Source organism: Styela clava, chromosome 12 (genome assembly GCF_964204865.1).
Source record: "Styela clava chromosome 12, kaStyClav1.hap1.2, whole genome shotgun sequence".
NCBI classification, from domain to species: Eukaryota; Metazoa; Chordata; class Ascidiacea; order Stolidobranchia; family Styelidae; genus Styela; species Styela clava.
In genome coordinates, this window is record NC_135261.1 from 13,739,948 (window position 1) to 13,754,397 (window position 14,450).

At 32.0% G+C, this 14,450-nt stretch overlaps 1 protein-coding gene across 1 annotated transcript in view; it reads right to left on the reverse strand.

The window, feature by feature from the left end:
• Positions 1-9,058, reverse strand: part of LOC120329452 (Na(+)/citrate cotransporter-like) — a 29,110-nt gene extending 20,052 nt beyond the window's left edge. The window contains exons 1-6 of the mRNA XM_039396087.2: positions 8,834-9,058; positions 8,312-8,440; positions 8,094-8,230; positions 2,479-2,608; positions 2,068-2,167; positions 138-276 (exon numbers count right to left, since the gene is read on the reverse strand). Of these exons, the coding sequence (XP_039252021.2) occupies positions 138-276; positions 2,068-2,167; positions 2,479-2,608; positions 8,094-8,230; positions 8,312-8,440; positions 8,834-8,950 (752 nt within the window). The 5' untranslated portion in view covers positions 8,951-9,058. The remainder of the gene's footprint in view (positions 1-137; positions 277-2,067; positions 2,168-2,478; positions 2,609-8,093; positions 8,231-8,311; positions 8,441-8,833) is intronic.
• Positions 9,059-14,450: the final 5,392 nt, after the last annotated feature.

Below are 14,450 nucleotides of genomic sequence, written 5' to 3' on the forward strand. Positions count from 1 at the left end.
AAAATTATCAAATATAGAGTGGAAGTATATAATCATTAAAAAAATAAAACAAAATAAATATTTTAATATTATATAAAGAATATGAAAAAAAAATGGAAAAATTCCAAAATTTTTATATAAATATGAATTTAACTTACCCAACGAGATCATATTTTGCTCCATTAGAATATCTTTTTGTTGTTTCACTTTGGGCCCAAGTTGGAACATCATTGATATCATGAGAAGCTAATCGCTTACCGAGCTCCGCAGCATCACCAATATTTCCCATCTCGGCCCCTGAATTTTGATGGCACAAAAATTTATATTTTATAATATAAAAAAATAAAAAATAATTGAACAACTTAAATAATATACATACTTACACAAAGTCCTATCTATTATAATTACAATTTTTATATGAAGTCAGTTCTCAATAGGTTTTGTTTTATTTTTATCAGTGATTATTTCAGATTATATTATTCCATTTAATACACCTTTTTTGCTCAATATTAGTTGCACAAAGTTAACCTAATTTAATACAGGCCTTTATGAACACCCTGTAAATTGGCATACTATACCAGAATAGATGTGTATTATTAAAGAATTTTGAAACAATTCATTTTTATTTCAAATATAAATTATTGCTTTGGGGAGGTCATAGTAACCTGATTAAAATAAACAGACAGGGTTTTCCGCATTATGCTTGAGAAAACAGACTTCACGAGACATTCAAGAGTTACGGGACAATCAAGAAATATTATATTTTGAAGATAAATTTGAATAGCAAACGACATCCGATTTTGCAGCCATTCAATTTTCAAACGATAACTGCATTTTGCAAAAAACTTTTCTTATTGTATTTATTATAACCATAATACCAAAGTGGTAAGCGGTTAGGTCCGTTTAAAATCAGGTTTGGTTGTTTGTTGGATAGACAGAGGCTTACAGATCAAAAGTAGATAGAGGCGTAACCTTTGGACTGCGATGGATTTGTGGTTTTAAAGTATAACACTGCGGCGATGAACTTGTGCAACCTTAAACAGTGACTTTTGAAAAAAAAATGGAAAAATATACTACAAATTTACAAAAAAGACATGAGAGCTTTATATTACTACTACAGTATTGTTTCAGAAATAACATTCATGTCTGCAAATGGTGGTTCTGTAGCTAGATGATTATATGGTACAGTTTTTTAAATACCGGATCAACCACATGCTAGTAAACAATGAAACCCGCGTGATTGATATATGATTATAGAAAGTTTGTTGTGTCATTGGCATATTATATCCTTCTTATTGAATGTTTTTTCAAAAAACTTGCTCAAGCAATGTCATGTACACTTACTCAGTAATAAAGAAGACTAGTATGGAAGTCAACCGAAATACCAAAAACCACTAAAACTAAATAAAATTTTGATAGTGTATTACGCATCAGTACAACGTACTGTATTAATTGGAGCGAGACTTGAAACAGCTCAAGCCTATACGGCCCCGCCGCAAAAATGTGAAATAGAACAATAAGTTTTTTCTTATTTGGTTCAACATATAACGAATAACAAGCTTATATAATTTGTGCAATTCCTGAATATACCAGGTAAATATTTGAATTAATAAACATTTATTATTGATAACTGTTCATTTTTGTTTCGGCAATCCTGCTTCATATCTATATGTGCAACACAATGCAACTTCATAGACAAGCAGACAATTGCAGCATAATTATGTTTAACGATATATAATATAGCAACATTTAGACTGAAGTTTAAGAATGTACAAGTAGTACTTAACCAAGAGTCCTTCAACAATATCAATGGTACTCTATAACCAGACAGGCGGATACAGTAGTCAGTATCCCACTTCAAAGTGTTCAAACAAACTCTGACAAGTTTAATTATATCTATGTCTGTTTTGCACCGGCTATTTTGACAACAATGACAAATAAGAAAAAAATATCAAAAATGTTTTCAATCAAAGTTTTTGAAAAAAAAGAAGGTACTGGAAAAAAGGCTGATAAAACAATATCAAAAATATCATAATGAGGAAAAGTCATAAGTAATTTTTGCAGCATAATTTCTGTGAAATATCTCACCTAATGGAGTTTCTTCAATTGTAGTGCTGTATCTCTTTCGTTCGGGAGCATCAACAACAATTTCATCTGGAGTATTACAACCTGAATCACTGCTATCCTCCTGCATATATTATTAATAAAATAGTTATGATGCAGGTATAAGTTACCTAGTATTACTAAAAGCATTTTATAATTTTTTCTGTCAATGTGATTTGATATTGATTCTTTTTATTTTCATGTTTAAAATATATATTTTTTTTTATGTATTGCCCTCATCAAAATAAAAAGAGATGTTTACAAAAATGCCGATCAGTTAGACTCGAACTGTATGGATATATATTTGTACTAAAACATAACAACTTCAACTTCCTAAAAATTATCAGGTAATCGAAAATAACTAAAACATTGAAGATTAATTAGCAAGCAAATTACCTTTCTTTCAGAGTCTTCTTCCATTTCAGTCAATACAGCTTGTGCAATCGGAATCATCATAGCTGTTGTAGCAACATTACTTATCCACATTGATAAGAAGGCAGTTGTTACCATGAATCCAAACAATAACCTGATGAAAAAGAAAAACAAAACAGGGATGAAATTCATGAATGATAATAATGTATGTAAGCTTACGTATTGAAGAATATAAAACAAACGTTTCAATACCGGCTTTTTTTTTAGATTATTATATTTTCACAATAAATCGACATGAATTATGGTAAGTTCATATGATGGCTGTCTATCTCAAAAGGTTTATAGGATTGCACGAATATTTTCATTGAAAACAAAAAAAAGAAAGCTGAAAAGATTTTACATCAAGAAGATAAGAAAATTGCACAAATTGATAAATTCAAAAATATTGAATCAACTTATCAATTTTAGCAATGCAGGAATGGCCAAAACCAAATAATTCAGTATTCCGAATATATTCTAAAATATTCTTTACGAATAACAAATATAAAAAATATTCTGAAATGGGTCTGTTCTACATATATTAAATTTTCAAAAATCCAAATGAGTTAGCTCATACCTTTTTTGTAAGAAGAAAATAATTTATGTATATTACGATAGAAATGAAGAAAGCAAAATGCTAATGTTGGTAAAAACAAGCGATTCAGTACACTTGGGAGAGAATTGCATTTTGTAATCAATATTAAAGTCATTTACATTTACCACAGTTGGTGATTACTTAGGATCATTAAAGATTAAATTTATTTTAACAAATTAAAATCCATTTCGATGAATAAAACAATTGTAATCCTAATATTTCTTTAAGAGAAACAAAACAGAATAACATTTGGTAATTTGAATACAGAACCCTATTATACAAGGATTAAAAAACAGGGTTTAAGAAATTGAACATCTAGGCAGGATGCATGTATCCAAATATAAAGTGATTTTTTTCTTTACAGCTTGAATAGCATGATAATAAGCTTAATTTTACCTTGTGAGAAAAGATAAATATGTGGTTCTGCAGAACATATGAAAATTTTCCATGTACAATATTCATGAACTTGTGTTTTATTTTAATTTATTTATTTTCAGAGTCGTCATTCAAATTCGTATATTTTGAATTTTATTAAATTGGGAGAAGGAGCTCTTATCAAGGCTTTTGATGGTGATAATCAGAGTCAAAATTTTCAACAAGAACCCAAAAATCATTAAGTTCACCAATCATTACCCACAGTATATTACAGAACGCTTACATGTGCCAAAGAACTTGTCATCAAAATTTGGTTCTTTCAAAATTCAGTTTAAGTTGAAATTAGTATTCAACTTACAGTCATGATCCAGCATCCTATTTTAATAAATAGCTCAGTGTTCAGAGCATGGTATAAATTTTCCACGGTTCCAAAAACGTGAATGAAATAGTGGATACATCATTGTTGCTTATATTATTGTACTTAATTATATGTAGCCAAAACTATATGGTACAATAACACACCCACTACAGAAAAAAATCTAAAATGTATTTAGGGGGTCTTCCGTGGTATGGCATATTAAAAAGCACCACATCGGGAGAAAATTTAATTGAGAAAAGTCTTTACCGTGTGATTACAAAACACATAAACAAATCATTTTTCACATTAATTTTTGTTTAAGGCAATAAATTAGATCAATCAAGAACTACACAAAATAAGACCAATATCAAAATTGGATTTCCATGGACCAAGCTAAAATATTTAATGAATTTACATTAAAAACTTTGAAGTAAAATAGTATAGAATTTCACTCACACGACTTTCATTCTATTTTAAACAATAGTGTATTAAAAATAGCTTCGGCCCCAGTTGGTACTATGCTATTATAATACAATTATAATACAATATCCAAGTATTCAATTCTTCACTATGTAATAAAAATAATCACAATCAACTATAATATCAGATGTCTCAATGTGTGGTCAAAATTCTGAAAACAATAGGAACTGTCCACTATAATATTAAGTTATGTCAATAATCATCTCCATTGGTACACATTATGAGACAAATAGTATGACCTTAAGAAACAATCGTATTAGGTTATCATATTTGTTGTATAATTTAATATTATGGAGGATACTCGATATCATGTAAAAAATAATTACATTTCTGCTCACATACAATTGTTAGGCGAGCACTGTGTGATATCATTTTCAATGAGCGCAAATCTAAACACTTCTATATAAGATATTGAGCTCACACCTTGAACCCACCCTATCCAGATTACCACAACGTTTATTCATATTAATATATATCTATATTATTAAATACTACATTAGGATCACAATTTACTTGTTATTTTTGTACCGCTCTTTGAGAAAATAAATAAATTGTATTGACAATGATATGTATTTGTTCAAATAAAATACTATAGAAAACTAAAGTTATGTGTATATGGCCATCAGTGAATTTTCCAAAGGTTCTTTATGACCAAGAGCAAGACATTTCTTTCTACTACTTTCAATTGCTTATTTTTGTTTCAAAATCCATGCTTTGAATAGAAAAAGATGGTTGATAATATTATATCAAAATGTCTTATTCAACATATATACTATAAATGGAACTAACTGATGCCGAAGCCACATTTTTGCCCTCGTTTCCAGGTAGTTCTGGTCCAAGGCTAACAACAAGCCAACCCCGGAATAAAGAAAATACGCCCAGCCATCAAATATGCCAACCCCAGAAAATCAGAAGAAAAATGACTTATTAGCTAGAAAATACAGTATATCCTAGCGAGAAAACTCTTCTTTATTCAGTAAAGCATAATGTGTCATGTCCAATATGCACTCAATTAATAAAGGTATACACAAAGCAATTGAAACAATATAGAAAAAGTTGAAATGTTCTGTGGGATCCTTCACGAGTTCAAGCATAACGCAAAAGAGCTTTGATCAGGAAATACCTTTCAGTTTCAGACCAGACGAATTGTCTTCCCGAAAATGACAATGCAAACAAAAAATCCTGTTCAATAAAATGTGTCAACAATTTGTTTTCAGTAATACTATTTTCCGTTTCTAGGGTAAAAATGATACAACAGTATGATTCATTAAAAATAAATGTTAGTCAAAAAACAACCATCTATTCTATTGTCAATGAGCAACTGCTCAAAATTACCCATTAAAAAAAACCTTAGCATCAAAGCAACACAAAATTTTGAAAAATTATAACCGTTATTTGGAAGAAGGTCTGAAAAAAAATGTGACTAAACCTTGATTTCTCTTAATAATATTAATTACGGTAATACCCATAATCTGCTTTGAACAGGTACAAAGCATAACACTTTTGAATAATAATAGTTATGGATTGGTCTTCCTTTAGTGAAAGGTGGAAATTTCTGCATAATTCATATTTGGGCAATGGCTTTTACTTGGAAGAGCATGAATATTCCTAAATTCATTATGTGATAATGTGTTTTTCATTTAATTAATGGTAATTGGATTAACATAACACCATTGGTGATAAACTGATAACATATGGCACAATATTATATATGATAATTAGTCTGTCAATGGGAGAACAGTTATATTTCATTTTATATTATTTTTTTTTAAATTTACATATTTTATTTAGCAACCAATAAGCTAATAGCATTCAAATAATAAACCATTTTCAAAATATTGTGTTGTATAATGATTTGTCCTGGACATATTGTAACTTTATCACAGTTATTTTTTTTATATTACACGGATTGTTTCATTTAAAAAGAACAGCGATTTCAACAAATTATGCAAACACAATTTTCAAAATACACTCGAATTAAATTTTCTTTGAGGTTATTACAACAGACTTACGTAATAACATCCATGAACTTAATGTAGGCTACTGAAGAATAAATTGTTTAATAAAATAAAATATTCATGATAAATTTATTAATAAATCACCAATGACGTCAATGGTTAGCCTTAGACGGAACTAATCCCCCATGGCAAAGTTATTGCAGAGGGGTGTGTCCAATTTCCAAGAACTCAGCTATAAAAAACATTGCCCTTCAGCCTTCTTCAAGTATATTATTAGTTTTACATGTAGGTATGGTCGATACACCTCTTACTTATTAGAAAACGTGTCTGGATTCGAACCTGTAATTTTAAAATGAAACTAAAATCCGATTGGACAAAAAAGAGGGTGGAGTTCCATTGCCGGTAGCAAAATTACCATTATCTTATAATAAGGCATGCATAGTCCATAGTCCATTCTAGCATTAGTCCATACTTAATTGGATGGAAGATGGAAATTTCAGCCAAAATAAAGAAAAATTTAAATTAAAATAAAACTTGTTTTGTTAAATAAACCAAGCAAATATGAATTGATGGCTGTAATAAAAATGCTGAATAAACAATTTCAAATTTGTACAATATTACTATACTGTAATATTGGTTGGAATATATTGGATGTTCTATATTAGGCTATCTATTTTATTTTATTCTAAAATTTTCAATTTCACACCTCATAACTATGAAACAAATTTTACACTTTTGACAATTTCATCCAATAAAATTTTTTATTAGGAAATGAATATATAAAATACTATATATATATATTATATAGCAGTGCCTTGATATTAGTGAGTTATTCAGCATGATAGCGCATTCTTCCATGCCGAGTCACCACCTTTTGTCAACGAAGTGACAATGTACGATATTCCTATTCCGTAAAAAAAAATCATCAATCATGAGTCATAATAACTAGTTCATAAAAAATTTTATAGCAAAGCAGAATATTCATGAAATAAAAAAATGTTCAAAATTTGGCGTACAGTTATTTAAGGTTTAAATAATATAATTTATTACAAAAAGCATTTACGATAGAAATCTTATTAAAAATTCAACAAATTTGATAATATACAGCTTCGGCAACTGCTCACAGACGTTCTGCGTGGAGATCGTCGAGTCAATGACCCACTCGAAACTCAGATTATACTATTTGACACACACCCTAACCCACCCAAAACTTTCGACCAATCATATCAAGTCAATTTATTAAGACATGGATAAATATTTGAATAAGAGTAAAACACAGGAATTTCATAGACGGCAAAGCTTGATAAGAAAAGTTACGTATTTACATTTGTACGGTAATAAAATATAATATATTTATAATAATAATATATATATTATATATCTTTGAAATGCTATTTCAAAGAAACTTCCAATAAAATCTTATTCAGTTTCAGAAAAAACATCCAGAATTTGTTGATCTTTCGTATGCCACGGCATGTTTTTCATTACAGAAAATATTATAACTTACAATTGTCATTTATTGATAAGAAAAGTTACGTATTTACATTTGTACGGTAATAAAATATAATATATTTATAGTAATAATATATATATTATATATCTTTGAAATGCTATTTCAAAGAAACTTCCAATAAAATCTTATTCAGTTTCAGAAAAAACATCCAGAATTTGTTGATCTTTCGTATGCCACGGCATGTTTTTCATTACAGAAAATATTATAACTTACAATTGTCATTTATTGCTTTAAATTTGCATACTTTGCTGGCAACAAAAACTATAAAAAATGAAATGAAAGTAAATCATCTTAAAATGTTGAAGTTAATGAATAACTTACCATCTTGGTTTGGCTCCAACAAAAGTCAAAACTTTAAGGGCAATTCTTTTGTGTAGATTCCAATTTTCAACAGCAACGGCAACCGTCAGTCCTCCAAGGAAGAGAATATTGATGTCTTTCAAATACTGAACACTGACCTGAAACGCAAAGATGAATAAAACAGAGTAAAACAAATAACAAAATCACATAAATACCAATATTGTATATAAAAATCATACCACAGAGGCAGGCAAAACTCCGAGAAGTGGATACAGAACAAGAGGTAATAAAGCTGTTACAGCAAGAGGTACAACTTCAGACACCCAGTATACTGCCATCAATAGTATAGTGTAAGCGCATGCTGATCGCTGAAAAAATAAAATGACGAAACTGTAATATTACAATCAATTACTATTAAGCGAATGAGAAATAATTTTTTTTGCATACAAACTTTAATTCATGAAGTAAATTAAATGACAATTGCGAATTTTGAAAGAAAACTATATAAAACATAGTACTTACCCTACAACATTTTACAAGGATAAAAAGCAACATAATTTTGATTTAACCGTGATAATGAAATGTGCTATTTATCAGTTTATATAATAGCCTACTGTTTATATATAAAATAACAATTACAAATAAATGCATTGAGATTGACTTTTATTGGGTATTGTATATTGTTAATTAATTTGCAATTTTACAGATGAACATTCTATAAAATTCAATATCAGATAAATAAAATTATAACGAATACATACCTCGAAATATTCCTTTTCTGCAAGAATGAGCAGCGGGCAAAATATTAAAGGAGTAAGAATGAGAATAATCGTTTTCCGAAACAAATACAAATTTCTTTTGATTGACCGAAGCGACATTTCAATCAGATGATACAAAACCAATGTGTTGGTAAAATATTATCCTCCTTATGTTTCAAGTTTCCAAATTATTATTTGATTACTCAGAACCGAAAAGACTTAAAATGTAGTTCTGTAATAAAATAATATATCAGTTAATGATGTATATACTGACTAAATGTTAATCTTTAAAAGTCTGTCATCAATCTATCTTATAATGTTCTAAATGATCTTACTTAATTTATAAATGAAATATGCATATTTTTCAAAAATAAAAAAGTCAGGAATTTCGAAATATCCAGATATCTGAATTACCTCTAGAAAAACATTCCGAATGACACACAGCTCAAAGATAAAATGACGAGGATAGTCAAAACTAAAAGCCATGGAGAAAAGTTGAGGAATTTGGGCAAAAGAGTCCAATGTCATACAACAACAGAAGAATAGTGAAACACTGTTAGCTTCATTACTGCATTAGTACAGTAGTATGTCACTATAAAGCATTAAAATGCGATAAAACACTAAATATCACCACAAACTTACTCTGATAAACTTACTCTTCAATTTATATTTAAGTAAATATTTGATAGATTACAAGATAATGAGAGTGGAAGTGGTGACTCCTCTTCGGCCCATGGGCCGGGGCCACGGCCCATCAGGCTATGGGCCGCGGCCCATCAAGTTGTGTAAAGAAACTATTCACTTGGCTAACACAAACAGTCTCCAAACTCATAATAGAACTAAAATGTAAAAAATCTGAACAAAATTTTGCCCTAACCCTAACCTGGTACACATACTACAGGAGTTTATTTTTTTGGTTCGAATATTGACAATTTTGTAAAAATTGAAAATTTTGGTAAGATAATTGAATTTTTCCTGACGGGGCCGCGGCCCATAGCTTGATGGGCCACGGCCCATGTGGCCCAATTAGATGGGCCGTGGCCCCGGCCCATGGGTCGTAGAGGAGTCACCACCCCTGTAGGATAATGAAGTAATTTTTCTACACTTTAAACACCTTTCTGAATTCAGAATATCACTATAAAAATATGCTATTTTTAAACTATGACAGCAGAACATACTGAATACAGGAATATATCCTGAATGGTCAGACCAGCCCCAATTTCCCCTTACAGCCATACGGGCATTGCCATATGATATCTTTTACGGAGGATCGAACCTGCAACTACCGCGCATAATGAAGGTAGTTGTGGCTAAAAGATTGGTCGGTCCCTAATAGTTATTTTTTCAAGGTTCCACATAAATAATATAATAGCCATACATGGATTCGTTCTTAATACATGTAATAGTATAGCGATGACAAGCACTCGACACACTACTACCGGTACTGCACTCGCACACTATAGAATCGGCCTATCGAAACAAGCATGCGAATGTGAGCGGAGATGGACCACACCTCCGACACACCCTTGATATAAAAAAGATCATTTACAACAGTGTTTAGTCCCGAAACTACTTCCTTCAGAAATAGAATCGATAAAAGATCTCGGAAATTCGGTTGTAGTATTACCGTTTGGAACGCAAGAAAGGATGTCTAGACGCAGTGAACGAAGAAAACTGCGACCACGCGAGTGAGCACAACATACGAAATAATTCGGCGTCACACGCGGTCTATCGCGCTATAAAAGCATGCCTGTAAAGCGGCCGGCTATTCACAGCGATGCCTACACGAGTTCGAAGCGCGTGGCAAAATTTGAACAAAAAAGTGGTAAGGCCAGCCACCAATCGCGAAAAAAAATTAATATCTAGAGCCAGACATTATACAACAAACTACCCCTGTTTTGGACCTGGATGACCATTTTTGCGGAGTACCCATATACGCTATGTGAGGATTTTTAAACAAAATTCGGTACTCCCGAAGTATGCGCATCAAGATGTCGCACAACCTGATCCTCTACCTGGTACACAACCTGAGTTCAGGTTGTGCGCCATCTTTGTGCGCATACTTCAGGAGGTCCCAAAATTTATATAACTCAGCTTTCGCTCTGCTCGCGACTTTATATCACGTTGCTTGACTGTTGTTTTCAAAGTCTATGACTATGATATTGCAAATAGTACGCATATTATTTGAATACTTTCCTTAGATATTATGATGTAAAATTATACTGTGCAAATTATCAAAATGAATCATCTGTCCCGCTCGTATTACCTCGACTTTATACTAATTCAAACCACGCTTCAGCATGAAGCCTTCTCCAATTTTTTCCTTCCGGGATTAAATATAGCAAATTTTATCCTGATGCTGTATGTTTTAATCGCTGACACGTTTGTTCAAGTTCTCGGAACGGCAATTCTGGATCGAGCGGATTCAGTAGGGAGTGTCAAGATTATTTTACCAAAAAACTTTACAAACGCTTTTTCAATCAATCAATCATTTATTTTGGTTCTCTGACAAAAACAACACAAAAAGTAAACAGACAAAACGAAATGCAGAGATATCTGGAAGACGGACATAACTTTAAAAAAAGTTAAAAAGCGTACAATGTACGTGCCCGCCCACAAAAAAAGAATAAAACAAACACAGAAAAACGCGATTTACAATCGGGCAGTACTTTGAAAGCAATTTAACAAAAACAGCAAATTGAAGTAAATAATAGGTGCTCCTGAATTCAGAACTATAAAATACAGAGTACCTTGAAAAAGCGAATAACTTGACAGAACTTATTACATTGAATTTCCCCAAGCCTGGAAGGAACGTATTTTTGCCAGATTAGCCATATATTACTTGAGATACCCACCCTTGAGTGGTAGGGCATACCATATATCGACGCATGAAATCCAAATTGGGCCAAGTCCATTTTTCTAGTTTTGAGAAAAACGCAAAAAACGTTTTTTTTTTTGTTTCTTTTTTTTATTTCTCTAATACCTTACATCGAGGATGTCTAGTTTTTATGGTCCACCAAAGTTACAATGAAGGCCATATTTAGATGGTATAAAAAAAGTTGTGCTCCGCCCCAATTTTTTGGGGTTTTTTTTTTTTTAAACTTAACCCTTTTTGGCTCTCAATTTTCTGGACCAGGAACAATTTTATTGGACTTAGGGCCAATTTATTATGTTATTATAGAGACTGGTATGGACTTAGCGCTTTGTATTATATTTTTTGAAAGGAGCTATGTCCAAAAAACGGACTTAGCCCCAACTTACAATGCAGTTATCCAGAGCTAAGTCCACTATAGTAGACACAGCTCTGTTTAGTTCTCAAATGCCCTAAAAAAGCAGGGTTATGTCCATAGCTGTCTTGAGATCTAGTGCACCTAGAGACAAGGCAAATAGACCAAAATGTAGAGCTAAGTCCAGGAAAATCAGCAATTGAAAAATGTCATTTTTTGGAAAAGTGGACTTAGCACTGTTTGGTTTTGAGGTGTCGATATGTACATACTCCTATAAACTTACTATTTCTCCCATTTATATTATGTGGCATCATTACTTAAGGGTGCTATATGTCCAAATTTTATTATTTTGTTTACATGAAATTTATTTCATGTTGTATTGTCTCTATTTATTGATGTTGTCTTGTCCTATCAACTCCTTTGTACAAACAGTTGGGCATACTCCACCCTTACCCATGTTTCCTGATCCACCCTACTCGCACAATTGTCTGTATGAAGGACCACATTATACTTATTTGATTTATTGCAATTTATGCTTATCATAAGGGGTGTATGCCGCACTTCCATGTGTTTTAAGCCAGTATGGTCTTGTGTATACATCCCGTCTTCAATGTTGATATTTGCTAACGCCTGTGTTTTTGCTTTTACGAGATGAACAAACATGCATACATACAAGTGTGCGCACCAAGATGTCGCATAACCTGAACCCTAACCTGGTACACAACCTGAGTTCAGGCTGTGCGCCATCTTGGTGCGCATACTCCAGAAGGTCCAAATAATTGAATGCAATAAACTTCTCCCTTTTAAATTAAAATGTGAGACGTGTATGTGTAACACAACAGTGCTTTTCCTACAAAAACATGAAACAAAAAAACACTCCCTGACGCAAAACGGTGATGCTGTAGGTCTAGTTCAATTTCATTGCGAAAACAATACAGTGACAAAAAATTGTTACTAAAAAAACAAGCTTGGTAAATAGAATGAATGTTCTATAGCCGTCTATGCACAAGTCATGGATTGGGCTATCGGGTTCTTTTGTCATTTTCGATTAGTTCAATTTAAAATCATTGTATCCGTTCCAATGCTTCCAACATCAATATCGAATTTCCTCATCGTTTAAATGTCGCGTCATGTTCGTGGCCATGTTGAAATATTGAATGGCCTTCCGTAGCTGTATTTGATTTCAAAAAACACCTTGCCCGAGCAGGCTCGAATGAAACGAAATTCACGAGAAACATTTTTCTTTGACTTGTGCTGCCTGCGAGCTCTTATGAAGAATGAGTTCTGTAGGAAATGTGCTGACTGAATTATACAGAAATAGGCGAACGTAGGTTGAAATCGTGGGTGCGAGAGGATTACCGGGTTTGGCGGCAGTAACCATATTTATACATAGCCTACTTACTAATTTGCTATGAATGGATTTACAGTTCATATATATTTCTATACATGACACCATATGCTAAAATAAACACTCTAATAACAGCCACATTAAGCGTATTCGTTTCAAACATTGTAGTTCTATATTTACTCATTTATTTCAATGCAAGCTATTGTTAATATAAGTTGCTTTATATTATTTGATGAATTGCTGTTTTTCATGTTGTTTGGCTTGTTGCTATTGGACTTATGGTAAGTTTTTCTAATTCCTTGTTATATTTATGTACTGGACCAAAAGTATTCCGTAGTTAAATATGGGGGTTTTCCTATCAACGATTGGCAATTCGTCGACATAGGTACGATCACAGATGATCTGTAGCCGGAACGCGTCGGAGCGCCGTTCCTGTTGTAAAATAGTTTATTGCATTTGCGTTGTATTGTTAACATAAAATTTTTGTTATAGAAAGTTTAGTTTCGCTGGTAAACTTAGTTAATAATCATAATTATTTTTACATCGCAGCTAAAAAATAAATAATACAGCCTTAACGTGTGATCGATGTTTCCCCGACCTTTGAACTACGGAAATTTCTCCTTTTACCACACCAATATAACATTTCTCATGCTTATTGTGAATATTAATAAGAACATTGCAAGTTTTTTTTGATTAGCATTTGTATTGAATTGGTATAAGTATATATAGTTGCCATTTTACACAGACATATTTCAGATAATTCTCTCGAATTTTATTGCACAGCTCTTCAGTTTTATCTTTTGCCAGACAAGTAAATTTGTAAACTTCAGTGGACGATTCTTCTAGCTCAGGGGTCACCAAACTACGGCCCGCGGGCCGGATCCGGCCCGCGACGTCATTTTATCCGGTCCGCAGTAACACACAAAAATGGCTAAATTTTTTTTTTCAAGGGAGATTTTCACGAGCATCGTCGTCTTTGTTTTTTCGTAACATTGCTACCAGTACGTAACGTTTTCTGCGATACACTTCTACACTCGTGGCGCGT